This window comes from Bos indicus x Bos taurus, chromosome 15 (genome assembly GCF_003369695.1).
Source record: "Bos indicus x Bos taurus breed Angus x Brahman F1 hybrid chromosome 15, Bos_hybrid_MaternalHap_v2.0, whole genome shotgun sequence".
Classification (NCBI taxonomy): domain Eukaryota; kingdom Metazoa; phylum Chordata; class Mammalia; order Artiodactyla; family Bovidae; genus Bos; species Bos indicus x Bos taurus.
In genome coordinates, this window is record NC_040090.1 from 55,158,410 (window position 1) to 55,185,954 (window position 27,545).

At 41.7% G+C, this 27,545-nt stretch overlaps 1 protein-coding gene across 6 annotated transcripts in view; it reads right to left on the bottom strand.

The window, feature by feature from the left end:
• Positions 1-26,829, bottom strand: part of KMT2A (lysine methyltransferase 2A) — a 77,955-nt gene extending 51,126 nt beyond the window's left edge. For 4 of the 6 annotated variants that reach the window (XM_027563585.1, XM_027563586.1, XM_027563589.1 and 1 more), the window contains exons 1-3: positions 26,364-26,829; positions 24,169-24,267; positions 1,269-1,338 (exon numbers count right to left, since the gene is read on the bottom strand). In XM_027563585.1, coding sequence (XP_027419386.1) covers positions 1,269-1,338; positions 24,169-24,267; positions 26,364-26,795 — 601 coding nt within the window. In that variant the 5' untranslated portion in view covers positions 26,796-26,829. The remainder of the gene's footprint in view (positions 1-1,268; positions 1,339-24,168; positions 24,268-26,363) is intronic. The other 2 variants (XM_027563588.1, XM_027563587.1) reach the window with 1 other exon arrangement.
• Between the last annotated feature and the right edge of the window lie 716 nt (positions 26,830-27,545).

The window sequence follows — 27,545 nt, forward strand, 5'->3', positions numbered from 1 at the left end:
TCTGAATGTGGCCACTCACAGGCCTTTATTAATTCTGAAAACCTCTTCAATCCATCTTTTACAAGAAACTTTTGGTGGACAAGTAGGAAAATGCACAACAGAGAAAAGTCCAACTCTGCTGCTAACTTCCTTAATCCTCAATATACTCAAAGAACTCATAAGTCAGAAGTAACTGCTCAGCGTGTCTTTTCCTGGCCTCATTTTGTTATCTGTAAGTGAAGGGTTAGACTAGACAATCTCTAAAATCACCTTCTGATATGAAGTTTTAAGATTTTATCACACCTTAAAAAAAAAAAGATTTTATCACATCTTAAAAGAGAAAACTGCTACTCTCTAAATGGCACAGGTACAGGAATACTAATGGTTAAGTCCTTCCAGCTAGAATAGCAATACTATCACCACTTGGGAAAGGAAAAATTGTTAACGTACTGTTTGAGTTAGATTACTATATAGTACATGATGACTCTTGAATGAAATGCAAATGATAACAATCACAAACGTCAATGACAAGAACCAAAAGCACAGCTAACATCATATTTAACTAGCCTGTCTACCCACATAAACTCAAAGACAACCATACAAGAAGTCAGAATGGCAGCACAAATGGGGAATTTTTTTTCATCATAAGATCTATCTCCCTCTCTTATACAGAACAGAATTCTGCAAGCCATTAGATGTTATTTCCACTGAGGATCATCTCGCAGGAAACTGCTGTTAAGTCTAGAATTTCAACTCATTCTAGATAGTTTCTTGGTGAGAACAATGGCAAATATTGTTAATAAATGGAAACACCCATGTCATTTTTATTTTCTTTAACATAGTTTTTCAAGGATCAGGTAAAACAGTTTCATAGAGTGCCAATATTTTGTTTTTAGTTCTTTGACAAAAGTAGACCAAATTTCATCTGTTTAAAACAACGGTCAAATTATCTGTACAATTCAAAATGCATAAATCTGAGGATGCTATCATTAGTAGGTAACCTTCATTTTTGCTTACCAAGTTTTATAAGTATTCGAGAGAAACCTAGCCCCATGCCACAGGTGGTTCCCATAGAGAAGCATAATTAAAGATAAACCACAAGTGACCTAACAGAGAGGAGCCCCATAAAGAGTGCTAGTTCATAAAGCCACTTCCTACTTAGTGTGAGGAAAAGGGAGCAATTTCTCCAAAAGAAATCTAAGACCACCTTTTACATGCAGAGAAGGCAAGGGGAAGTCACAGTCTTAACAAACAAAACTTCAAGGTGTCATGTGTTTAAAGGGTCATACCTGAAGGAGACCTTGTGGGACTTCGTACTCTGACTTCTTCATCTGAGCCAAAACCTAAGAACTGCTCATCCTACAACAAAGGAAAATTATTTTAAAATCAGGGGAAAAAAAAAAAACAACAACCCATAAATCTGAACATATCCCAAAGGAATGCCCAGAGGAGACACACATGAATTTGGAAAATTTAGCCTCTATATATCAAACATCATCATTCCTATAGATATTTTATTATAAAATAACTTAATACTGAAATAAATAAACCCAGCCATATGGCTTCAATACAGACATACAGGAGCTGTGTAATAACTGAACATTGATAAGTCACCTTTGGTGCACAGTACACAGGGGACAGTCCTAAATTTCAACCTATAGATACAGCCCAAAACAATTAAAGGATGACTGTAACTCAAGTAAGCAAATCAGTACAATGGCAGAAATACACAGCCCCAATAAAAAATATTTTCAACAAGTAAAGCTTACAGACACATAAGGAACAACCTACAGTACCATAATCTCTTGTCTACTAAATACTAAGAGACTGCAATTGCCAAAATCGTCAGTTCCTTAACTCAGGAATTGACATTTAGATGTGATTTCTATACATTTGAGATCCAAAGATTCTCAACATGCATTTTATGGCATTATTTTTAAATGCCCTGTGATAAGAGACTTAATGGTGGGCAGCAGCATTTGTGAAAGGATGGTGAATTGACCACATAAAGGGTGAAATGCATCCAAGGATAGCTGAAGAAAGAAAGCACTTTAATTTCAGTTGTACTTAGAGAAGGCAAAAGGCAAAAACTTTTCTTTCCCTCCAACTTTTAACCTACTTAAAAAAAATACTAAGGATTTAACCAATTTTGGACAAATTCTCAAGAAACACGGTCCATTTAAACAACTTGATTAATAGACATTCACCAATTCAGAGACTAAGAGTTCTTTCTAGAAAGAGACGAGAAAGATAATTTCAGATGCTAGAAACAAAATCCACATAAAAGAACAAATTAAGGAATTAAAGACAGATTTTCTGGTACCTCCAACTGATACTGATAATCCCCAAATTAAATTCGAACAGTTAAAGCCCCCCCACTTTGAGAGGGGACCAGTTCGACTCTTGTTTGTGGATGCATGGCACCACTGAAGAGAGGGAAGGGTTAGTCTGAGGTCTCAATGTCTTTATTTATTGCAGTGTTACAAGGAATAAATGAAATAATTTATGGAAATTATGTAATTTATGTAAAATCACTCAGAAAACTATAATGTGGCATCCACATTATAGTTATTATTACTGATGTGATTTTAGAAACTGAAGCTCCAGAAGGCCAGATGACTTACCCAAGACCATACAGTTAGTTACAAAGAACTTTGTACCATAATGGCCACAATCTAAAACTAGAAAATATTTGGAGGAATCCAATAAATTATCTATACTACAAAATTCGATAAATTTTTTCAGCTACTATTAAAGTAACATGAAGCCCATTTTCAAATCCTTAAAGTTTCTGATTTAATTCATTCTTTTCCGGCATTATCCTTATGGAACAACCTGGTAGTCTATGCATTTCACAAAGACATCTGGGGATTTCCTAACACTTACCAGGGGACTACACTGCTAAATGCATAAATTCTACGCTCTGAGAGTGTTGCAACAAGAGAGTTCTACCAACTATACACACACTAACCAACAGGCAAAGTAACCAAAGCAGAAATAACGAAAGATGATTAATCTTTAAAAGAAACATGAGATTCACATAGCTATGTTCTATATTTTAAACTTTCACAATATGTAACTGTACAACCCTAATTCAATCTACTCCAAAACAGAGTACTACAGAGCTGTCAAGCAGTCATTAAACTAACTGCCAATGTTTAAAGTTTCCAAGTACTTCCCAAAATGACAGAAAGCATTAACTCTTTCTCTGTGGCCTTGTAGTTGGAATAAGAAAAGACTGACTTTCCTTCTATCCAAGAACTTTCTTTTCACTTGAAATATATTGACAGGTTGACTTCTTGAAGCACACTTAAAAACATAAGCACCCATTGTTTAAACAATCCAGACAGTTTAGTCAAAAACAAAAGCCATCATTGTTATGTTAAAGAGCTCTGGTCCACTAACTGTGAAATTCCAATTCCATATACAAGTCCCCCAAGCTGAGAAAGCATTGGGAGAAAAAATCCTGCAAAAAGGTGCTACAAGTGAAGTTCTTTCTGCCTCTCCAGTCTCTCCCATAACCCACTTTAAACTCTTCAGTTCCTGGAAGATGCAGTAAACAAGGTAACAGTGCTGGCTTTCCAGGGAATCAGACTTGCCTAGAAATCAAAAGACTAAGTCCAAATGTCTACAAAAAGATAACTAAGAGGAGCTGCAATTAAATCCATGGTGGCTCAGATGATAAAGAATCTGCCTGCAACGCGGGAGAGACCAGGGTTCAATCCCTGGGTCGGGAAGATCCCCTAGAGAAGGGAAAGGCAACTGACTTCAGTATTTTTGCCTGGAGAATTCCACGGTCAGAGAAGCCTGGAGGGTGACAGTCCATGGTGGGGCGGGGGGAGGGGGGGGGGTTGGCGGCCAAAGAGCTGTACACAATGAGTGACTAACACTTTCACTTTCTTTCACTCGGCACTACGGCATCATAAGCCTGGAGAGCCCTGAAAAGAGGAAACGGGAGACACCAGGCTACACGGGACCAAGTATTTCTGGAAACTGGGCCCAAACAGCCAGCTACACTTTTCACTCTGGCTTTCTCTGATGAGCACAGCATTCCAAGACAAAGTATAGGCAAGAGGCAACAAACCTATTCCTTCTGGATAATGATGTCCTTGGAGAATAGATCATCAAAATTGTTATCCTTTCCTTACCACCAAAGATAGAAAAATACCCTTGCCAAGCTAAGCCCTTAAATCATATTTAGCTTCCAGAGATTAGGAATGCAATGAAGCTAATGTCATTTCCTAAGTGAAAGTTAATTCTAAAATAATAAGCGTGTAGAATTTATTACCCCCACCCTTATCTCTAGGGGTTATTTGAGAACTTCCAAACATATCTTTAACAGCAAATTCTACATTACCCATAAATATCCTAACATTTGAGGATTTTTATTTTATGTTAATGGCAGGATTTTAATCCTTTAATGGCTCTTATATTTGTGATGAAGCGATAAAGAATATTTTCCACAGGAGAACCTAAGTAAACCCAAAATAAGTATTACAGACAATAATGTTTACATATAAAATGTAATGATGAAGACATTTTAGAAAAATATATGAAGTTCTATATTTCAAGGAATTATGTACTACTAGGACAATTTTGCAAACAAAGCACTATTTCTTTTACTTGTCCATTCATTCAAAAACCATTTATACACTATCTATTCCTGATGCAAAGAGGAGTAAGACATGATGACTCTGCTCCCAAGAAGTATCTAAGGGAGATAGGCAGGTGCCCAATCTCAGTCTTCCTTTCAAAATCCTTTCAAATGTTGGTGAAGGATAAATTACTAGTAATTCATACTCTGGAATTAAAAAACTGGCTTAAATCTTAGAATAGTTCATTCTTCCTCTTGTATTAGTATTAGGTTCAACACATTTCAAAATTCTTCCGAAGGATGGCAATGTCTATCTCCATGCCTCAGTGTTGTTCTAGGCACCACTCCAGCATTAGAAATCGGAGAGAGTTTAAGTAATCGAGACCTAAATCATCTGCGGTGATTAGATGTGACACAGTTCCTAGGAATACCAGTGATATCTGATCTAACTTGCAACTGATAGAGGCTGATGTGTTTTTCCTCCCTACTCCCAACTAAAATGCCTAGATTTTATCTCCTTCCCTAAATTCCTCCTGATTTACCTTAGAGCAGAAATCACTCACCTGGAGTTTTCCCATCTCCCAATTTTATGTTGAGATTATTTTGAATACTACTCTAATAAACAAGCTTGGGCACATCTGGCCTTCAGTTAATAAGGTTTTGGGTGCCTGTTCATTGCTCCTTTCTTTTCTTGTGAGATTCCTCAGCACTCCAGAGCACTGAACTAGGTGGCAGGTAACTTAGCACCCTTCTGTCTCCAAAATGTTTACTCTTTTGGGTTTAAAAATACCAAATTTCTTCAACTACAAAGGTTTTACTGATGGATCAACTCACAAATAACATCCATAACCACAGACTGTATCAAAAGCACCCTGACACCTGTTTGAAATTCCTTGTTTTGAAGGCTTATAATTTTTGATATCATCATATGTGGTTCCATCATATGAGGAGGCCACAGAACTAAGAAAATTACTAAGAACTAAAGAAGATGAAGATACATCAAGGAGGCATACAGTGCATCTCAGTAGCTCTAGTTAAAGAGTAACACTTCTCCTTCGGGAATTTATCCCCGTTAGTTATCACTTCTTCTGCCACATTTCTCTGTGTGTCACCGGCTACAATTCCCTGGTGGTCCAGTGGTTAGGACTTGGCACTTTCACTGCCGAGGGCCCAGGTTCAATCCCTCGTCCAGGAAGATCCCACATCCGAGGGGCAACTAACCCTGCATACCACAACTATTGAGTCCCTGAGCCGTAGAGCCCATGCTCTGCAACAAGAGAAACCACAGAAATGAGAAGCCTGTGCACACCAAGGAAGAGGAGCCCCAGCTCGCCACAACTGGAGAAAACCTGTTCGTGGCAACAAGACCCAATGCAGCCAAAAATAAAATAAAGAAACAAGTAAACCTTGGGGGAAAAAAAAAAAGAATACACAGGGAGATTGACCTCAGGCTGGTGGTGGTAGTTTAGTTGCTAAGTCATGCCTGACTCTTGCGACCCCATGGACTGTAGTCTACCAGGCTCCTCTATCCATGGGATTCTAGGCCAGTAGGAGAGATTAAACCAATTCACTCACCCATTCATTCATTAAAATATATATATAAGCCCGTTTCTGGGTTAAGGGATGAATATAGAGATAAAAGACAGTTTCTGCCTTCAAGGATCTGCTAGTCTGTGACAAACAGATCTTTCAATCAATGGAATAAGTAGCCAATATTGTATAATAACTAGGAATGGAGTAGTATAACCCTTAAAAATTATGAATCATTATATTGTACACCTGTAACTTAGTACTATACAGCAACTATACTCTAATTTTTTAAATGTTAAAAATAAATGAAAGATTTTTAAAACTTAATGGAATGCAGTGTGTTTCCTGCCATGCCAGAGGAATACACATGCCAGAGGAATGAATATGAAAGCACAGCAGAAAGGTGACTCACTCAGTCAAGGAGAAGAGCCAGGAAAACCACTGCAGAAAGGATGAAAAGCTTACTCCAACTTCTGAAGGATAATAAATTAGGGTTGAAGGGAGATACTGCAGGCAGAGAGAGTAACACATACAAAGGACAGAGGTACAAAAGAGCATGGCATGGAGTGAAATTACACACAGTTCAGCAGAGCTGAGGCCCTCGCCGATGTGGAAAAGAGGCATAAGATGTTGAAGGGCAAAAAGGCCGAGGCAAATCATGAAAGGTCTTAAATGCCTTTATGAGTTTGAAGTCTCTCTTCAAGGAAGTACAGGCCTCATCCTGACGGCTCCAGCTCATCAGTAACATTTTCGGGCAGGAGAGAAGCATGATTAGATTTATATTTTCAAAAGATCACTATGACAGCAGTGGGGAAGCAGAGATTACCTTTAAAGCCAGAGGCAGTAAGAACAGTTATAAAATGACTGCAGTGGCACTGGGGATTGAGGAGAAGCACAGATTACATAGACGGCTAGGAGGCAAAACGAACATGGCTTTAATATGAAGGGTTATCTGCAAAGACGTGCAAGTTTATGGTGATATTTGTAAGACTGGGACTAAAGAAAGAAGTTTCTATGAGGAGGAAGGGAAATCACTTTAGACAACTGAATGTGAAATGTCTGTCCAAGTTGTTAGATAGAATCATCTGGAGGAAATGCATCTGATTCAGTGAATTTATGAATGTTGAAACTGTACATATAAATGCAGTCACCTAGGGAGAGAATACAGAGAGAAAAGGGGGACCCATGGCGAGTTCCCAGGGAATACCCACTCTTCACCTACAGGGGAAAGGGAATCTTAGGGAAGAGAAAGAGATGGAATAGCCAAGGAGAACAATCTTGTATCTAAGTAAGTAACAGTCAAGAGAAGAACACACATCAAGGATGGCAGAGCTGGGGAAGGACTGAAACGTGTACAGAGGTTATCAAAATTGGGAGGTCACCTACGACCTTTCTGAGGTCCAGGGCAGTGTTAGAGGTAGGAGGAGCCCAAGTGCAGCGGGTGGAGGTGTGACTGGAAAGTGACTACAGCAGAAATGAGTATAGACCACTCTTTTGAAAAAAACTCAATTACACAGGAAAGGAGAGAATGGACACAACGCAGGGACGCGCCTGTGAGGATGACTTTTTGAGCTGTTGTGTTCATTTGCTTAAGGAGGACACAGCAGTCAGGGAGAGGCTGAAATTTCTCAACAGCAAATCAGCAATAGATGGAAAAGGGATGCGAAGGCGGGGTGGACTCTGAGAGGAAATGAAGACAAAGTGCAGTGGAGGGGAGTTCTCTCCCATCAGTAAAGAGGCTAAGCGTGCAATGAGCAGTGGACAAGTTGACAAGCAAGAGAAAGCTTAGAGATTTCTCTGAAATCACAGGCAAAACTTGTTTACATGGGCATCTGGCAGACGGAGAGACACAAATTTCTTCAGATTCTCAAAGAGGCTCTCAATCCACAAAAGTTTTTTAGCATGCTGCTCTGAAGGAAATAAATCATGGAACAAGGCTGACTTAGAATAAATGGGATGGGGTAGTGGAGAGAAATAGGAAATAAGATGCAAAGACTTATAAAAACTGATTTGGTTAGAAAGGGGTAGCCACAGCAGGGCCAAGATCAAAGATAAATGAACTATCAGAACCTTGTTAATTCTAGAATGGTATGGTCAAAATTCAGCCACTAAAGAGTAGGAGCTACTTTTGAGTCTCAAATGTAGAAAAAGTATAACTCTGAAATTTGTCTCTTCTTGATAGGCTATTTAAATTTATACATATGAAATTAGAGTAGGAAAGAGACTGAATAAAGGGAGACCAGATAGCTGGCAGTCTACAGTTAATATTCAAATGTGATTGGTATTCAGTCATTCCAGCAAGTATTATATTGTCAATAAACACTGTTTGAGATGCTAAAGATACACAGGTGAAGAACTGACAAAATTTCTGACCCATGAGAAAATAAATATATAACAAGAAAAGGAGGGCACTCAAGATTGATGAGGGGTTACCTGTGGAAGTTATTTTCACTCGGACGGTCAGGAAATGTTTTTCTAAAGTGACAGTTTTCCAAAAACTGGCAAACTGTTGGCCACAGTCCAAATCTAGCCTGCCCCCTGGTTTGTTCAGTCCATGAACTAAGAATGCTTTTTAAACATTTTTTATATAGTTTAAAAAAAAAGAAAGCCTTCCTCAGTGATCAATGCAAAGAAATAGACGAAAACGATAGAATGGGAAAGACTAAAGATCTATTCAAGAAAATTAGAGATACCAAGGGAACATTTCATGCAAAGATGGGCACAATAAAGGACAGAAATGGTATGGACCTAACAGAAGCAGAAGATACTAAGAAGAGGTGGCAAGAATACACAGAAGAACTGTACAAAAAAGATCTTCACGACCCAGATAATCACGATGGTGTGATCACTCACCTAGAGCCAGACATCCTGGAATGTGAAGTCAAGTGGGCCTTAGGAAGCATCACTATGAACAAAGCTAGTAGAGGTGATGGAATTCCAGTTGAGCCATTTCAAGTCCTAAAAGATGATGCTGTCAAAGTGCTGCACTCTATATGCCAGCAAATTTGGAAAACTCAGCAGTGGCCATAGGACTGGACTGAAAGTTCAGTTTTCATTCCAATCCCAAAGAAAGGCAATGCCAAAGAATGCTCAAACTACCGCACAATTGCACTCATCTCACATGCTAGCAAAGTAACACTCAAAATTCTCCAAGCAAGGCTTCAACAGTAATGTGAACTGTGAACTTCCAGATGTTCAAGCTGGATTGAAAAAAGACAGGAACCAGAGATCAAATTGCCAACATCCGCTGAATCATCGAAAAAGCAAGAGAGTCCCAAAAAACATCTACTTCTGCTTTATTAATTATGCCAAAGCCTTTGACTGTGTGCATCACAACAAACTGTGGGAAATTCTTCAAGAGATGGGAATACCAGACCACCTGACCTGCCTTCTGAGAAATCTATACTTGGGTCAAGAAGCAACAGCTAGAACTGGACATGGAACAACAGACTGACTCCAAATCAGGAAAGGAGTACATCAAGGCTGTACATTGTTACCATGCTTATTTAACTTATATGCAGAGTACATCATGAGAAACGCTGGGCTGGAAGAAGCACAAGCTGGAATCAAGATTGCCGGGAGAAATATCAATAACCTCAGATATGTAGATGACACCACCCTTATGGCAGAAAGCGATGAACTAAAGAGCCTCTTGATGAAAGCAAAAGAGGAGAGTGAAAAAGTTGGCTTAAAACTTGACATTAAGAAAACTAAGATCATGGCATCTGGTCCCATCACTTCATGGCAAATAGATGGGAAACAGTGGAAACAGGGTCAGACTTTATTTTCTTGGGCTCCAGAATCACTGCAGATGGTGACTGCAGCCATGAAATTAAAAGACGCTTGCTACTTGGAAGAAAAGTTATGACCAACCTAGACAGCTTATTAAAAAGCAGAGACATTACTTTGCCAACAAAGGCCCATCTAGTCAAAGCTATGGTTTTTCCAGTAGTCATATATGGATGTGAGAGTTGGACTATAAAGATAGCTGAGCACTGAAGAATTGATGCTTTTGAACTGTGGTGTTGAGAAGACTCTTGAGAGTCCCTTGGACTGCAAGGAGATCCAACCAGTCCACCCTAAGGAAATCAGTCCTGAATATTCATTGGAAAGACTGATGCTGAAGCTGAAACCAATACTTTGGCCACCTGATGCAAAGAAGTGACTCATTTGAAAATACCCTGATGCTGGGAAAGACTAAAGGCAGGAGGAGAAGGGGACGACAGAGGATGAGATGGCTGGATGGCATCACCAACTCAATGGACATGAGTTTGAGTAAACTCCGGGAGTTGGTGATGAACAGGGAGGCCTGGCGTGCTGCATGTAGTCCATGTGTCGCAAAGAGCTGGACACGACTGAGCAACTTAACTGAACTGACTGATATGGTTAAAAAATCCGAAGAATCATGCACATGAAAATTATATGAAATCCAAATTTCATGGTGCACAAATAAAAGTTTTATTGGCACACAGGCCCTTGTGTCACAGTTTCTGTATCGTCTATGGCTGTTCTTTAGACTACAACAGCAGAGCGGAGTCTGGCAACAGAGACCATTCAGCCCTTTGCAGAAAAAACTGGCTGAACCCTGGTTTAGACATAAATGATGAGAAAAAGACAGCCGTATAAAGATCTAGATGACACAGTTTTCTCGCTAGATAGTAAGTGCAAAGGCCCACAGACAACAACGAGCATGACACGGATGACAGACCACAAGGCCAGTGTGGCAGTGGAGCAGAGGGAGAGAGATGAGAAGAGGTGGTGCTGGAGAAGCAGACCCGACCAGAGGCCAGACCACGCACAGCTTTGCAGGACAGGAGAAGGAACCTGGATTTACTCAAGCAGTTGGGGGAGAGAAGATGGGGAAGAGACACCCACAGGTGTAAAGGAGGGAATAGTAAGAACTAATGGATTTACATTTGGAATCCACAGTTACCATGTGAAGAACAAACTTAGTGAGGTAAAAACACAAGCAAGGAGATAAGGGAATAGTCCAGCCAAAAGATTGTAATGGCTAAGACTTCTTGTGCTGGAAGAATGAATGAGAGGAAGTTGCATTTAAGGTATTCTGAAGGTAATACAGATTTTCCTGATGGGTTATTTGGAATATGAATATAGGGAGAAATCAAGGATAACTCCTATATGTTAGACCCAAGCAATTGGGTAAATAGCAGAGTCATTCTGAAACAAGGAGAAAGGAGAAAATCAAGACTTTCTGGACATGGGAAGTGTAAGATACCTACTAGATATCCAAGCACTTCAATGGATACCCATTTCCTTGTCGGGGAATAATAGTGGCTACCGCAGCGGATGGGCATGATTAGGTGAGATAATACCTGTGAAGAACTCAGAATACTGCCCGGCGTACCACAAACACTCAGTAAATGCTAATCACGCTTATTCTTATTATGCAGATGGAGTGTCAAACAGGCAGCTAGAAATATAGGTCTGGGACTCCAAGAAGTAGTCAACGGTTAGAGACAAAGATTTAGGAGTCCTCTGCATACAGATAAGGCCTGGATGAGGTCATCTAGGAAAGTGCACAGATGAAGAAGGTGGCCAAAGGCAGACTCCTAGGTGACTCCAACATTCAGGTGAGTTAAGCAATGGAAGGAAGCCATAGAGAATACTGAAAATTAGTAACTGATGAAAAAAAATTGATGAGTGTGGTGTGACAGAACCCAAGAAAGGAGTGTTTCAAGACAGGAGTGGTCAGCTGGTTCAAAAGGTGCCCAAAGTTGAATAGGAGGAGGACTGAGAAATTAGCTATTCAATCTGGCAAGAGAGACGCCCTTGAGGATTTTGATAGGAGCAATTTCAGAGTCATGAGGATAAATAAAAGCCAAACAGCACGGGATGAGGAGTGGCTGAGAGGTGAGAAAGTGGCACCTGCAAATACACATCGCACTTTCAAGGAATTTTATTGTGAAAGGGAACGGAAAAGTGGGGAGTGGCTGGGAAAGGATGTGGGGGTCCACGGTTTTTTAAAAGAACTATTTAAGTCAGTTAAACAGTTTTATATGTTGATGAGGCTGAAACTGCCGATGCAGGAGGGAGAGGAAGGGATAACTGCAGGAATGACCCTATTCTGAGTAGATGAGAGGGGATGAAATCCAGGGTACAAGTGGAGAGTGACACTTCTTCAGCTGTAGAAGGCAATGAAAGATGTGCTAGTGACTGTGTGTGTGCACGCTCACTCAGTTGTGTCTGACTCTTTGCAACCCCATGGACTGTAGCCCACCAGGGTCCTCTGTCCATAAAATTTTCCAGGCAAGAATACTGGAGTGGGTTGCATTTCCTAACTTCAAGGGATCTTCCCCGCCCAGGGACTGAACCCACACCCCTCGAGTCTCCTGCATTGGCATCAGATTCTTTACCACTGCACCACCTGGGAAGTCCGTGTGCTTCAGTCCCTTTTAACAGGAGGGGAAAGGAAGCTATAAACACACGGGGTACAACTGACACTCAAGAATCAGTAAATAAAGACTACTACTTGAATTGCTCCCAAGAACAATTCTGTTAATATTAGCTTCAAGAGCTTCAACCTTCAAATGACCAATATCCAAAGTATCTTGCAAGGTATTATAATTTTAGTACTTATATTCATGCTATATTTTAAGCCAAGCTTGGTAAAGAGGAATTAAATGTAAGTTTCATGAAGGAAGAGACTTATTCAGGGCTAATGCCCCAACACTTGGTTATCTGCCCGGTACATAAGACATTCTTAGAAAAATAGCTAAGATAGCTAAGTTGCTATCTCTTACTTTGTAGAGTGCTATGTTTATGAATGCCACTGGGGGGAAGATAAGCCTCTTTACAAGCTGTTCATCATTTGTAAAAGAAAACTATATAGTGACACTTGTAAATTATTTCCAAATGTGAGTGTAACAATAATTTGACTGAATTTATAAGAAAAAGAGTATAAAATATTCAAGCATAGTCAAATACACAAATATCAGGAGATAAACTTCTTAAGCCAAGATGGTTTCTGAAATCCAACCAGCTGAGAGATGTATACAGTTATTGAACTGACATCATCATCTCTCGTCAACAAACTGGCAGTGGCAGGGCCAAGGCCAGATTCTCTCTGGCTCTTGGTGCATCAAAGAGAACTATGGCTGTTTGAATGTGTAACACAAAGGAAGAGATTTCAACTGTTTTAAATATGTTCTCTATCTGATACTGAACCCCCAAAAGTCACCTAGGATTAAAGAGTGCAAAGACAGTAATACACTGTCCCTCAGTAACGACAGTTGGTTAAGTTTTCACCTACGCAGGAATGAAACCGTTTTCAAATATTTAATTCAATTCTACCTAGCACTGTTACCTACAAAACACAAATGCTACCCACTTTGTAATTAGAGAAAGAACTGTCTCCTTATCCTCACTCCTTATCAACAGGAGCAAGAAGCAGAGATGCTCAAAACAGCACGAGACAGGTGAGCTCCACCCATCCTGCTCTGGAAAAAGAAGCAAACATAAAGCAGCTCAGCATCTTTGAAAAAAAAAAAAAAAGACAGACAAAATGAACCCACTACATCAGATAGTAAGCTATACAGATTCTTGGCAATGCTCCAAATTACTTTGCAGGATCTTTAAAAACAAAACAAACCCAAAACAGAACAAACAAAAATTAAAGACTTTCAGTCTTCTAGGTTCCAAGTCTGAACTGGTTTGTCTACTTGCTGAAGTAGAAGAAATAAAGCCCACTTAACTGATATACTGTAGACATTAAATTAATCAACACAATGACAGGGTTTCTTCTTTGTTTAACAGGGAAGTACCACAAAATGACTAGATCCACTTGAACGCCTGGAAAAATTAAACAAACAAACACCAACACTGTTTTCAGAGATGGTTCTTTTTATTACAAGAAGTTCTGGTCCTCCATAGGCCAACTTCCAATAGTTAACTTCATTTTGAGGTGTATGTTCATTCAATTATAAATTTCTACTAGAATATTTCTTTTTTTTTTTCTTCCAGCTTGTTGTTCTGATCTTGGTGTAAAAGTCAGATTGCATCTTTCCTTCTGGGCTGTTGAATGACCAACAACAACTAAAGTAACACTGAGGAGTTCACAACTTTCTTTCCTCTAAAGGTAAATAGAGTTATCTCTACAAAGAGTCAGTTTTCTAAAGGAACAAAGTGAATTCGGACACAAAAGTAAACATTATCTTTGGCAAAACAACAAAGCTACCAAATCAGTCAACAGAATATGACCTAACATTTTTGAAGATTAATGTTCAGTGTATGAATTTGGAAATTTTGTGTTCTTATTATCTTAAAAAACCAACTGACTTCTACATCATATTTGGAAGTTTATCGTCACATTCTGAGAAGCTCACTAAAGTTTATGTGGCATTAACTCACTAAAACAAAAAAGTCCCTGGTATTTTATTACTCTAACACTGGAATCTCTCAAGGAGAATGAATAGACAATCATAAGAAGTATTCTTTGCTTTTGTAATCTCTTGCTTTCTTAATTTATACCTTTATGATAAGCAACTAAAAGTTACAGAGAAAGCTGTTGTTTAGTCACTACGTCATCTCTGACTCTTTTGCAAACCCGTGGACTACAGTCCGCCACGCTCTTCTGTCCATGGATTTCCCAGGCAAGAACACTGGAACAGGTTGCCATTTCCTTCTCCAGGAGATCTTCTGACCCAGGGACTGAACCCAAGTCTCCTGCATTGGCAGGCAGATTCTTACCGCTGAGCCACCAGGGAAACCCCACAGGAAAAGTAGGACTCTCTTATATTTCCAATTCCCAGTTTCTCAGATGGCACCAATTTTACAATTCGGTAATCAAGCCACCATTCACTTTGCCACCACTTGCAGAATACCTGCAACAATCCAGCTTCACCTCTGAACTCCAGTCATTTTGAGATGGTCTGGTTAACAGTGGACAGCATTCTACATGAAACTTAGAAACTACTCATTACATTTATATCACTTAAGGCCAGATAACCTTAAATAAACCTAGTATCAATTTACCTAGAAGAAGGAGTTTATACACAATTCCAGTACTAAATTCCAAAGTCCTAAACCTTCAGTAACCCACTCAAGGTTGTGGGACTAAAAGCTAGCAGGAAAAAGAGCTGGTGTTAATATCAGTTCTGCCCAGACTCTTGGTAATCTATATGAATAATCCCAATTCAAAGTTTTCATTCTGACTGTGCCGGAAATGCTTTTTGCAACCCAACATATTTAAAAAGGTTTCATTCTGAGTAATGCAAGCCCTCCTCCCGGCCTCAAAAGCCAAGGGTCAGAGGCCTTTGTAATCCTCATTCACATGAAGCCAACCTTATTAGACTGGAAACGATATACAAAGCACTTGTTATAATGCATCCATAAGCAGTGATACCCTTAACAAGGAATATTCTGCAGCACATCTCTTTAGACTACAACTGAAAATGGATATAAAAGCTATAAATATTTGCTTCCTATATTGAGAACTACTATCTCCCCTAGTTTCTCTTGACTTTAAGATTTCTCTCTTAGCTCCATTTACCAAGTTTTTATTCTCCTATAAAACCACTATAAAATCATTTCATAAAGACCTTTCTCTAGAGCTTGCTACTGAAAGTTAATTATTGCCATAAACTGACAATTCAAATAAAATACGTCTCAGGGAGCCAGTGAGACCCTAGGACCCCTTGGGGAATGTTAAAAAGTATAGAACATGATCCACACCCTCCAGGATCTGAATTAAAAAAATTATTGATTCAGAGAGTGAGAAGGTGGCTTGAGAAGTCATTTTACACATATGTAAGACTGTACTTCAAAATTCACCTCCAGAGAAGATCATAAAATTATTTCAGTAATCTTTTCACCATCATTATCATGAAAATTATCATTAGCATCAAGATCTTTACACAACTATCCTTTGCTTCAATTTAAACCTATTTTACTCTTATTTGAGCATCAGTGGAGCTGGAAAACAGCTGGTTACCATTCCTAATAATGGATCCATTCATGTTTTTTGAAGAGTTATTAAGTTGCCTCTTAACCTTTCATTCTCTCAACCTTTCCTCACAGGACTGACTTCCAATCATATAATCATCTTTTGAGTCTCCTCGGAACGGTCTCCAAGGTCTCCTCATCCCTTTAAGTTGAGGAACCTAGAAATGGAAACAACACTCCAGTAAGGGGGTGACCAGTGCCAGCATTATCTATTTAAAGATGATACCACCCCATCCAGATTCCTCAACATCACTTCTAAAGCCCCGACCACTACTTTTACAAACGTGTCCTCTGATGGCTCTTGGACTTTCTTTTGCTGTACTTAAGTTAGCTTCAGAACTATCCTAATAGTCTTGAACAACATAATACCTTAGGCAATATATCCTTACAAAGTATTTCTAGAAGTTGTATGTATAACAAATTTTCAATTCAACATTCACTGGTCACCTTCTAAATGAAAAGTCACCATTGTAAACAACATAAAACACAAATGATGACTAGAAATGGTCCATGTCTTAAGGAAATCATAATCTAATGGGGGAAAGACAGACACAATCAAAAGTATGTACAACAGAAAGTATCCTGGAGTGAATTCTTTAAGGGGAGGATAAAGAACACTAAGAAAACAGAAAAGGAAAAGCTGAATTTCAGATAGTAGTGGTATCTTGAAAGCTTCACGAAGAGTGGGATCTGAACTGAGCCATGAGAGATGAATAAGTCAGAGGCAGGTCAAGATGGGAAAATGCTGTAAGGCAAAGGAGAGGCATTAGCAGATGTATAAAGGCAGGCACAAACACTGCGGAGAACACCTAACAGACTGGTAGCTCAATGTGGCTGAAGCACATTAAGTGAAAATGTGTGTTCAGGAGATAATGTTCAAAATGTAGGAATGTAGGCCAGCTAGATTATGAAGGGCTGGGAATTTTAAATCTTATTTTACATTCAGTGAGAAGTCAAAGAGTTTTAGGAATAAAGTGACAGAATCAGATCTGTATTTAAGAAAACCACTGGCAACACTGTATATACAGTGAAAAGGAAAGCAGAGAGACCAGTTAGGAGATTACGATTATAATCCATGCCAAGGTAATGGAAATTTAAAGTAGGATGATAAAAACAGAAAAACAGTGACAGATTAAAGAAACACTACAACAGTATCACAGACAAGCCCCAGAAAGTGACTGGATGGGGTGGGAAGAGAAAGGGACAGAAGGTAGCACAGCGCAAAGAGCATGAATGAGCCTTCAAATAGTTACAGGTCTGGATTTGAATTCTAGCTCCATCACTTACGGGCTTCCCTGGTGGCTCGGCTGGTAAAGAATCCACCTGCAATGTGGGAGACCTGCGTTCAATCCCTGGGTTGGGAAGATCCCCTGGAGAAGGGAAAGACTACCCACTCCAGTATTCTGGCCTGGAGAATTCCATGGACTCTATAGTCCATGGGGTCGCAAAGAGTCAGACATAACTGAACGATTTTCACTATCTGTCACTTACTAGCCGCAAAACTTAAGGAAATCTATTTAACATGTCTGTACCTTGGTTTTTTTAATCTGTAAAAAAAAAAAAAAAATAGTATATCAGGTATTTTAGCAAACCTATTTTTTAAGTGAGATAAAACTATATTTTTCCTCCTTAAGCATACTATCCTCTATGAACGACTCTTAAAGCTTAATTTATTTTTTGACTATTCTACTTGTGGTTATTTTTATGTCTCAAGTTTAAGTTCCATCCTATAATTTAGCATTTTTTCTGTAAATAAACTGTAGTTGCATTGATCTCCATAGGCCTAAACTTACTCTCCTTAAGCTGAAACTTGAGAACAAATGTCAAACAGTTACCAAGTACAGACTAATGAATCTGAACCTGGGGGCCAAGCACCCTGAAGAGCCTCAGAGTTGTTTCAGGAAATCACCATGTACTCATACTCGAAAAGATAAGCAACACCAGTTATACAGACCAAGAGTAGCAACCCCAATACAGCTGCCTTGGCCTGATAATTATGCAACTCATGAAGGCAATGCCTTCCTTGGTTACCTACCTGCCTATTTACTGTCTTGTTTTTTTTCTCGCTTTTTGCCTTATCTCTAATTATATTCTAGTTAGATACCAATGGTACCCACTGTTAGCAAGATGTGTGGCTGGCTTCAGTTTGGTTCCACCTAGCTTAGTGATGAACTTGACACCTATATCAAAAGCAAGAACATTCTTAAATCAAGATTATAGCACTCGAATAGATATATATGTACACACATATATATGTATACCTCAAAGTAATAAGAACCTGTTATCTTGGTGGGAAAAGAAGCACTCCTGTCCTTTAAATCTGAGTCCTAATAATAATGAAAGATTGCTATGTACCAGGCAAAGTGCTAAATACTTTGCATGCATAATAATTTCAATTAAGCCTCACAGTAATCTTATGAAGCACAATTACCACTAATTTACAAATGAAAAAACTGAAGCATGGAGAGGTTAAGAAAGTTTTCCAAAGTCATTCAGCTACTAAATGGCTGAGCCAAGATTTGAACCCAGCCAGTCTAAATCCAGAGCTCATGGTCTTAATAGCTCCTAATTACTGTGCTATACTATCTCACACAATTACAGATTAGATAATAAGATTCTACCTTTCCTTTGTAAAGGTATTTATACATGCATGAATAAAAAATCCTTGCTGGAGAGATTACAAAAGGATTTCCTCATTAACTAAGCTTAAAGAGATGCTATCCACATGGTTTTACTGCTTATAATTAAAGGCAATAATCTAGGGACAATGTTGTATGTTTATGTTTGATCTAAAAAATCAGTCAATAATCATGGATGGACAGAGGTTGAATACAAGCATGTGTAAATATTTATTCCTCGAGGTGTAGATACTTATTACAGATATGTGTGATTAACTACTCCCCAGTTTTTAGAACTGAGAGAGTACAAAGGAGAGCTTCATTTTAAAAAGGTTGTCTAAAACACTCCTTACAAGTAATATTATTCCCCTAATTCAAGACAGAAAGCCACAATTACTTTGATGCTGTAAAATGAGAATGAAACAATGATGCTTCAGCAAAGTGTGGATTGTAAGGGTTGGATCTCTCTGCAACAGTCCAAATGTTAGAAAGGTTCATAGCTCTTAACTGATGAAAGGCATCAAAACGTCTACACTCAAATATTCCAACCAAACACAAAAAAAGAAATGCAAGAAAACAGATAAAATATATGGGGAAAAAACTCCAACTCCAGAAATAAATGCCAGTTGAATAGATCCTACCCACTGGTGCCATACAAGGCACTCCTGTAGTGATAATTAAAGGTAAAAGAGCTGGGGAAATCCCTTCAGTCTATTTGTCAAATAGAAAAACAACTACTCATTTCAAAGAAAAGGGGAATTTTCATACACAGCACAGAAAACTGCCAACTAACTCTTACATTTATATCTTTAACTGTTTCCTTAAAACTAAAACACATCAGAATAGTTATATTCAACATCTAAAAAGTTAAAGCAAGTTTGGCCTCTAAGAAGTTTCAGACTCAGCTTACAAGAGGATTTACATCATCCAAAACAACTACAATAAAATTCACACAACAGAATTCTTCTTTCAAATATCTTGCTTTTTAGAAGCAAATGCCTGGCAGTGCCTCCAACCTTCTCCTGGTTGGCTTCCCCTGGAGTGTAACCTGACAAGGTACAAAGCTCATTGAAATATTTAACAGTGGTGGTATGGATTTCTTTGGATAGGTCAAGAAAAGCAGCTCATCTTTTTTAAAAACGTAAAGAACCATTTTATGGGATGTCATTCCCTCAGTCCAAGTGTCTCTGTATTTCCTCAGGGCTTTCTCAGAGAACTTATTGAGGGCGAAAATGAAAAGGCTAACAAAAGGACCCCTTTTCTCTCCTTATTCCCAACATAATCCACCTCAGCCACAGGGCCAGTTGCATCCACACTGTCATAAATGCCAGCAATTAGAGCATTAGGCCATAAAACCACCCACTCAGGTGTAAGAGCACAGGCCTCCAGCTTTATTTCATGCATGCCATAAAGATCCTGAACTTCCTTCTTTCAGGCCTTCTTCACAACCAAGGAAATGACAATAACAACAAAAAAGTAGCCCTTTGTCCATCTTATACCGATGTGATCAATGAAACCATCTGGATCCAGGTGAAGGAGTCAAGATTCCTTATTCTTTATAAAGACTGCAGTTCCTCTAACATGCCACATATAAAGGACTGTATTGTGAGCACTTACACAGTAGGAGCTAGAGTAAAACTACATTTTCCAGAAAAATTACTTTCCCTTATTCTGAAACTACTCTAGAAGCCTAGCCAATTCCTGATCTTCTCAAGAGATACTGGAGACTCACAAGAGTATTCTTAATTAACTCAACAATTTCGAGACCCTCCGGAAATCTTTTCTAATCAAAAAAGTTAATTCAAATATCAAAGTTAACTCCATGTTTTAAAATCTGATACAGTGGGCTTCCCTGGTAGTCTAGTGGTTAAGACTCGGAGCTCCCAATTCAGGGGGTCTGGTTTCAATCCCTGGTCAGGGAACTAGATCCCACACACAGCAACTAAAAATCCTATGTGCTGCAACTAAGCCCTGGACCAGCCAAATAAATAAATAAAAATAAGTATTTTTTTAAAAATCTGATACAATTTAATCATTTCATTTGATTGATCATCTTCGAAACCACAGAAAGCCCAAGTCCGTGATTTACTCCATAAGATTTTGTTCACCAAGCTTTAAACCAGTGTAGATAAGACCCAAACAAATACTTTTAATAGTAAACTCTTTAGCTTCCTCCTTCCCACTAGTGCCTACAGGGTTAAGAATCTGACTTAAATGTAGGTATCGCATGTCAGACTCATTAGTAATTTAACCTTTCTTAATTCCTGAAAATAACATATGCAAACAAAAGAAGGTCCCATCCCAGCAATCCAAGAATAAATTCCTCCCAAAGTAGTGACAGTCACAAAGCTTTCCCCAGTCTCATAGGTCTCCGCCGCTGGGCTCTCCACCTTGGCAGAAGAAGAATGGAAAGAGACAAGATGTTCACAAAAGGCCTGACTGAAGGCCTTCAGTTAAGTGCTAGAAGGAAGCTGAAGTTCTGTGCCAACACTAGTGGAATGTGGGCAGGCACAAAGAGATCTTAATTAGGAGACCTACAATTAAAACAGTGAGTCTCCAAAGGAGAGAGAGGCAGTGCAGTCTGTTTTGCCTCAGAGCAAGCATAGCAGGGCTACCCACCCCCTTTAGCCACAGGGCAAGGAAGGCAGTAGGTAGTAAGTCTGTCCGGCTGCTCTGTGGAAGGCCGGATACCAGGTGAGCAGACATGGGAGGGGAGTCAAGATGAGTGTTTTCTCAACTTCCAGTCAAGATCAATCACTGTTTTGTGACCCAACAATTTCCTACAAGAGCAAGTGCCTTAAGATAATTAGATGGAAAGCAAAGGTGGAGACAAGTGATATGCCTTTCAGTGAGAGGTGAAGAAAAGTTCTAAAGGTTGCATTTGGGATGCTCAGTAAAAACCAGAGTATGTTTCTGAGCCTATTAACAACTACTCCCTGCAATGTGGGCACCATCACTTTGGACTTATAAATACATTAGTGTCTTGAATTTTTTTTTTCCATTTAAAAGCTCATACACCTAAAAGAATATACAACCTAGACTGAAAATAACTTCTTTTCGGACAGTCAAGAATCAACAATATTGAAAACATAGAAACAAATCTAGCCAAACAAGAGGGCGTCTAAATATCAGAAAATGAGTTATACTCAAAATTGTATCTTCATTTTTCTCATAAATGAAATTGGTCAACTTCAGCTAAGAACTTTCCCCATAGAGTTCTTACATCTTGTCCATACAAAGAAAACTTTCCTACCGAGTTCAAATTTCTCTTCCCAATAATAATGGCAGTTAAATGGCAGTTAAATGGGCTAATGTACACTCTGATATTAAAAATTACCAAACAGGTTCACTGACTCTGACTCTTAAAAAAAATTAAGAATAAGTTCTGACCTGAGCAAATAATTAATATAACAGAAAGGAATGAGAATACTGGAGCAGAAAAGATTCCTGAACTGACATGTGGCCCAACCTTCTCATTTTACAGGTCGGAAGTTTCAGATTAAAAGTGAAATTGTCCAGACTGGTGAGTGAAAGAGATGAGTACGAGGACTCATGTCATGTCTACCGACTTCCACTCGGAGGGGTTTCTTCTAGCCCACCTGTTTTCTGCTTCACTTTCCTTCTGCCCAGCTCAGGATTAGCTGTGAGGGCAATGAAAGAGCAACTTCCACTCTTGGCACATATACCCAGAGACCATTAAAAAAAAAAATCACAGATGCTCTCCCACTCCACAACTACATCTTTTCTAATCCCCACTCAAGAGCCCACCTGGGGCTACCTGAACTAAACTGCCATTTCAAGAATAAAGACAAATACATAACAATGTTGTGATTCAGTTTCCATTTATAGCTGATCAAAGTCTGCCATGTTCAATCAGAATGGAAATACTGCTTTTAACCTTTTGTGAGGTGGTATGAACAGTAACTGGAGTATGAAGGTAATAAACAAAGACTACATGCTGATAAGTGGACCATTGAGGGATTCATATTAAAAAGTCCCAATTCTAATCAACAGAGAATGCTGAACTATGTATATTTAGATGGCACAGTAGACTCACATAAACACCACCTGAGACAATCCTCAAAAAGTAGGACCCTGACACCATTCAGGGCAGAGGGAAGCAAAAAAGCAGACCGCTGAGATTTCTTACAGTGCACAATCAAATAAAACTCAAATTAATTCTATTTCACAATTGTCACAAAGAAAGCCCCAACAGGAGACCAGCAACACTATGTAGATTTTTTTAAAAAATAATCCCATCTGACAGAATTTGGTCATGAAAAACTCTTACATGTAGTTATTACTCAGAGAGAGATTCAGTCCCCAGGGAAGTTCAGAACGTGTGGCAGTAAGGGACAAACCTGCAGCTACAGGAGCTGCAGGCGGGAACTGACCTGGAAGTTCTGTCATCTTTCAACCACTTGAACTTAGCAGTTCAATGAGTGCGCTTTTGTTATGGAGAAATTATAGTCATTATTCACTTAAAGCGAACCAGAATATAAAGAGGCCAGAATCACTCTGGATCACAATCTATGCCTTCATGAACCAGAAAGGGCTTGATGCAGATCTGTGAGCAACTTCTGAGAAACAACCCTTAGAACTTCGTGTTAGCCCAGGGAAACCCTAAACCTCCTTTTTGGAACTTTTATCATTGATTTGTTAAGACTCTCTAACAAAACTCTTGGTTTCTACACTGAAAACAACCAGGTCCAAGGCTGTAACCACTATGGTTTAGTACTAAACCATACCATGAGTGAGTACTCATGAATATACACCATTAACCCGTCCTAGAGTAACTCAAACTACCACATGAAAGGCTTCCCAATGGAACAACAGCTCATTCTAGCCCAATTCAGAAAAAATACTGAAGTTTAACATAAGGAGTCAACCATTCGTCTCATACTGAAGTAGCAACTACTGTTCACGCAAAAGTCTTAAAGAAAAAAAAATTAATATGCTCTTAGTTGAAATTACTGCAACTCTTTGACAGGCTTTACACTACATACTAATGCTAAACAAAATAATGCCAGTGGATAAGAAAATGTTAGCACCTGATTAAAACTTTAAAGGTGACTTGTCAAAGACCAACAGATAAAATATTCTGGTGCCCAGACATTAGGTCCCTGAATCCAGGTGGCTCTCTTTCTAACCAGTCTCTTGAAAAGCTATGATTGGAAGCTGTCAGCATAAAACTTTGCTTTTGAATATGTGATAACATTTGGAATGTGAACAAGTACTTGGTCCTTCAATACAAAATATACAAGCATGCTAAACAAGAAGAAAATGCTTCTCAGGATCCCCTTAAAAATAGACTAACTTCTCCTAATAGAGACGTTCTTATTATACTCAAGTATACATGGGCTAAAATTCTACATATAACCAGGCAAGTCTCAGTTTTGAAAATAAGAAGGTAAATGAAATGTCAGTAAGTCTATTTTTTTTTTTTTTTTTGCTGCTGTATCTTTTAAAAAAGCAAAATCAACTCACATTTAAGCACCAACTCCATGCAAGTAACCTGAACGGTTCAGTCTTTTTGTCATGTATGAGGCCTTTGGTTCTCCAACTACATGGGATCTGTGTTGTTAGCTTAAAAAATACAGAATTGGCCTTTCAAAAAAAAATAATAATCTACAGCAACCAATAAATAGTCTCAAACAACCCTGCTGACTGCAGCTGCCTTCTGAAGGCTGGGAAAAGGAGGTGGAGAGAGAGCAGAGAGAGGCAGGGAAGAGGGACGCTGCAGCTAGCTAGAGAGCAAGGAACACGCCCCCATCATGTCCTCCTTGCTCTGTCAGAAGGCGGGTTGTTGTCAGTCTCCTCATCATGCTGCCTTAGAAACGATTTAAAAAAGGAGGCAGGAAGACTAACAACTAAAAAATGCCAGCTCCTTGAAAGGAGGGGCCAGGGTCCCTGGGATCTCCTCCCTCCCCTTCCTCCCAGGATCTTTCCGTAGATCTAAAGGGGTGCAGGGCACAATAGGGGACCAGGGGTTTGCCCAGGATATTTTGTGTGCACCAACGGCAGAGCACGCAGGAAACGGCTCGTTGTTATCTTTCCCTTTCTGTTTCAATCAAGAGCACTCCAGAGCAGCAACCCCCTACCCACTCAGCTTCAGCCCCAAGCAGCTGCTCTTCCTCCTTCTAGCACCCCCCTCCATGCCATTCTGCCCCTTTCCCTCCAATTCAAACTCCCCCTTCTGCACCCAATGGAAAACAAATGCGCAACGCCACTGGCTGAACCTGAACTCAACTTCCCTTCCCAGGGCAACTTTCCTTTTGGCTGAAGGGGGCCGAATAATGCCTACCAAAGCCTCCCCATTCTCCTCCCGATACTAATGTGGAAAGAGCAAAGCTCGAGACCCTTCATCCTCCCTGGGTCCCCCTTAAAACAAATCAGAGAGAGCCCTAACTCCTTCCAAGGATAACTTTGCTTCATAAGCTCTTCATAACCCTCTTTCTCTCCACCAGAAGCAGCCACCAGTAAAACTGTCCCTTATCTACTCTCCTCACCCCAACCCTGCTTCCCCCACCCCTTCCAAGCCCCAGGATTGGCCTAGGAAAAGGTGGATCAATAATGAAATGACGGAGAAAAGAAGGGCGGGAGGGAGCTAGGGCTAGAGACTGCGTGCTCTCAGGCACAGTGGGTGGGGTAGGAGAGCAGCAGCTGCTTCCCCTGGGAGGATGCTGCCCAAGTCCCCCACAAACACCTCCCCTCACGGGGGCCCCCTTCCCCAGAGCTGGAGGGGAAAGCCTGCCTCCTCTCCAGGGGAAATGGTGGAGAGCTGCTCTTCTCTGAGCCTGAGGGACAGTGGACTATTTTCCCCCCGCAAAGATGCCACTAACCCTTCATTCTAAAGGAGGGAAAGGGTGGAGTGAAGGTAGTGTAAGCCCCTGCTACCCGTAGGCTAGAAACTGCAGCTCTGTAAGATGGGGGGAAACAGACTGCTGTACGAAGAGATCACCGTTATCTTCAGAGGGAAAGGAGGCAAAGGGAGAAAGGTGGAGAGGAAAGTAGCTTTTTCCCGGTGGGGTGGGGCGGGATGACGGGAGGACCTCTCTGCTGTGGGTGGGTAGGGGGGGGCGCGGGTGGAGGTGAGGGAAGGGGGAGTGGCTGCTGGTGTAGGAACCTGGCCCGGGGACCGGGCGAGGGTTCACCAGGTCTTCGGAAGCAAGGTGCTGGAAGGGACACCGATCCCCAAGGGTGGGAGAAGAACGTGGCTTTGGATGAGGCCATCACCCGAGAGATGCCCGAGAGGAAAACTGCCCCAGGAGTAAAACATCTGCCCAGAGAGGGAGGCGGGGATGTGGCGGGATCAAGTCTCTAGGAAGGGAGGGAGGGAGGAATCTTGCTCGGATGAGGTAATCTGTGAAAGGGAGGAGGGGTTCAGTCCCGGGATGGGAAACCCGGGAGGGGGGTCTGTGCCAAAGGATTTGGGGAAGGGTCAGGGCAAGGAGGGTCGGGGGCAAAGGCCCTCGGCCAGATGGGTCCGAACCCCGGGGTGGGGGGGCCTTGGGGTCTGCACCCCGGTATGGGGGACCCGAGATGGGAGGGCCGTTTGCCCCGGGTCAGGGACCCAGGGATGGTCCCCGAATTGGGATGCTCCACAATCCCGGATGGGGGAGGGGAGGGGGGATCCGCAGAGGGTCGAGACCCCGGACCTGGGGGGTTCCTCGCCCCCTTACCTCTCCGCTGCCGCCTCCCCCGCCGCTCTCCCCAAACACGGCCCGGAACCGGCGCAGGTTGGTGCCGATGGCGGCCGAGACCTGCAGCGCCGCGTCGAAGCCCGGGCCCACCCGGAGCAGGGCCGGCCCGGAGGAGGCTGAGGACGATGACGAAGACGAAGACGAGGCGGACGACGAGGAGGCTGCTGAGGCGGCGGCCGCTCCCCCTGGAACCCCGGCCCCGCCGCTTCCCGCCGCCGCCGCCGCGGCCGCCACAGCCGGGGGGGAGGGGGGCGCCCCGGGGCCGCCGCCGCCGACCGGAGGCCCGGGGGGAAGCAGCAAGGCCGGGACGCGTTGCCGCGGGGCGCCCCCTAGGCCCCGGCGCCCCCCGCCGCCGCCACCCCCGGTGGTCCCGGGTCGGGCGGGGAAGCGCCACCGACAGCTGTGCGCCATGTTCGCCCCGTGAAGTGAAGCAGCGAGAGGGAGAGGCGACAACACAGGGGGGCGGGGAGGCCGAGGGGGGGGGCCGCGGGCCCCGGAACCTGCCTGGGCCGCCCGGCGCCGCCCGGCCGCCAGCAGGCCGCCGCCGCTATGCCGAGCGCCGGGCCGCGCCAGCCGGCCCAGCGAGCTGTATAGCGGGCTCAGGCACGCCCTGCCGACGCCGGGCCGCCGCTATGCCATCCCGAGGCCCGGGCCGCAGCCTGCCGCCCGCCCTCCCGCCCCGCAACCTGGATAACTGCGTGCCCCGCCCTCCGGGAGCGGCAGACTCGGGAGAAGGCGGGGGGAAGGAAGCCCAGGAGCCCGACGCGGAGCGCGGGTTCCGGGGAGAGGGGGAGGGGCGAGGGCTACGGGGTGGATGGAGGCGGAGGGAGCCACACCGCCCGCAGCCTCGAGAGCCGAGAGGCCGATTACACACGTTCCCGGGATGCGCTGGGAATCGAACCGCCCGCGAGAGCCGCTTCCAGTCTAACGCGGCTGCCGGGCCGGGGAAGAGTGCGCCTTCTCCGCCTCGAGGCACGGATGCGAGATGGGTTAGCCCGGATTTAACACTTCTAGAATAAAAGAGCCCTTATTGTGCTACAGGCAAGACGGAATTGTTGCCCAGTTTACTCTATGCAAAATAGGAAGGCCCTCAATGAATGCGCTTTAAAAAATAAAAAAATTTTTAAAAGAGCCCCTCCCATTTTCATGCTGGAGCTCTCT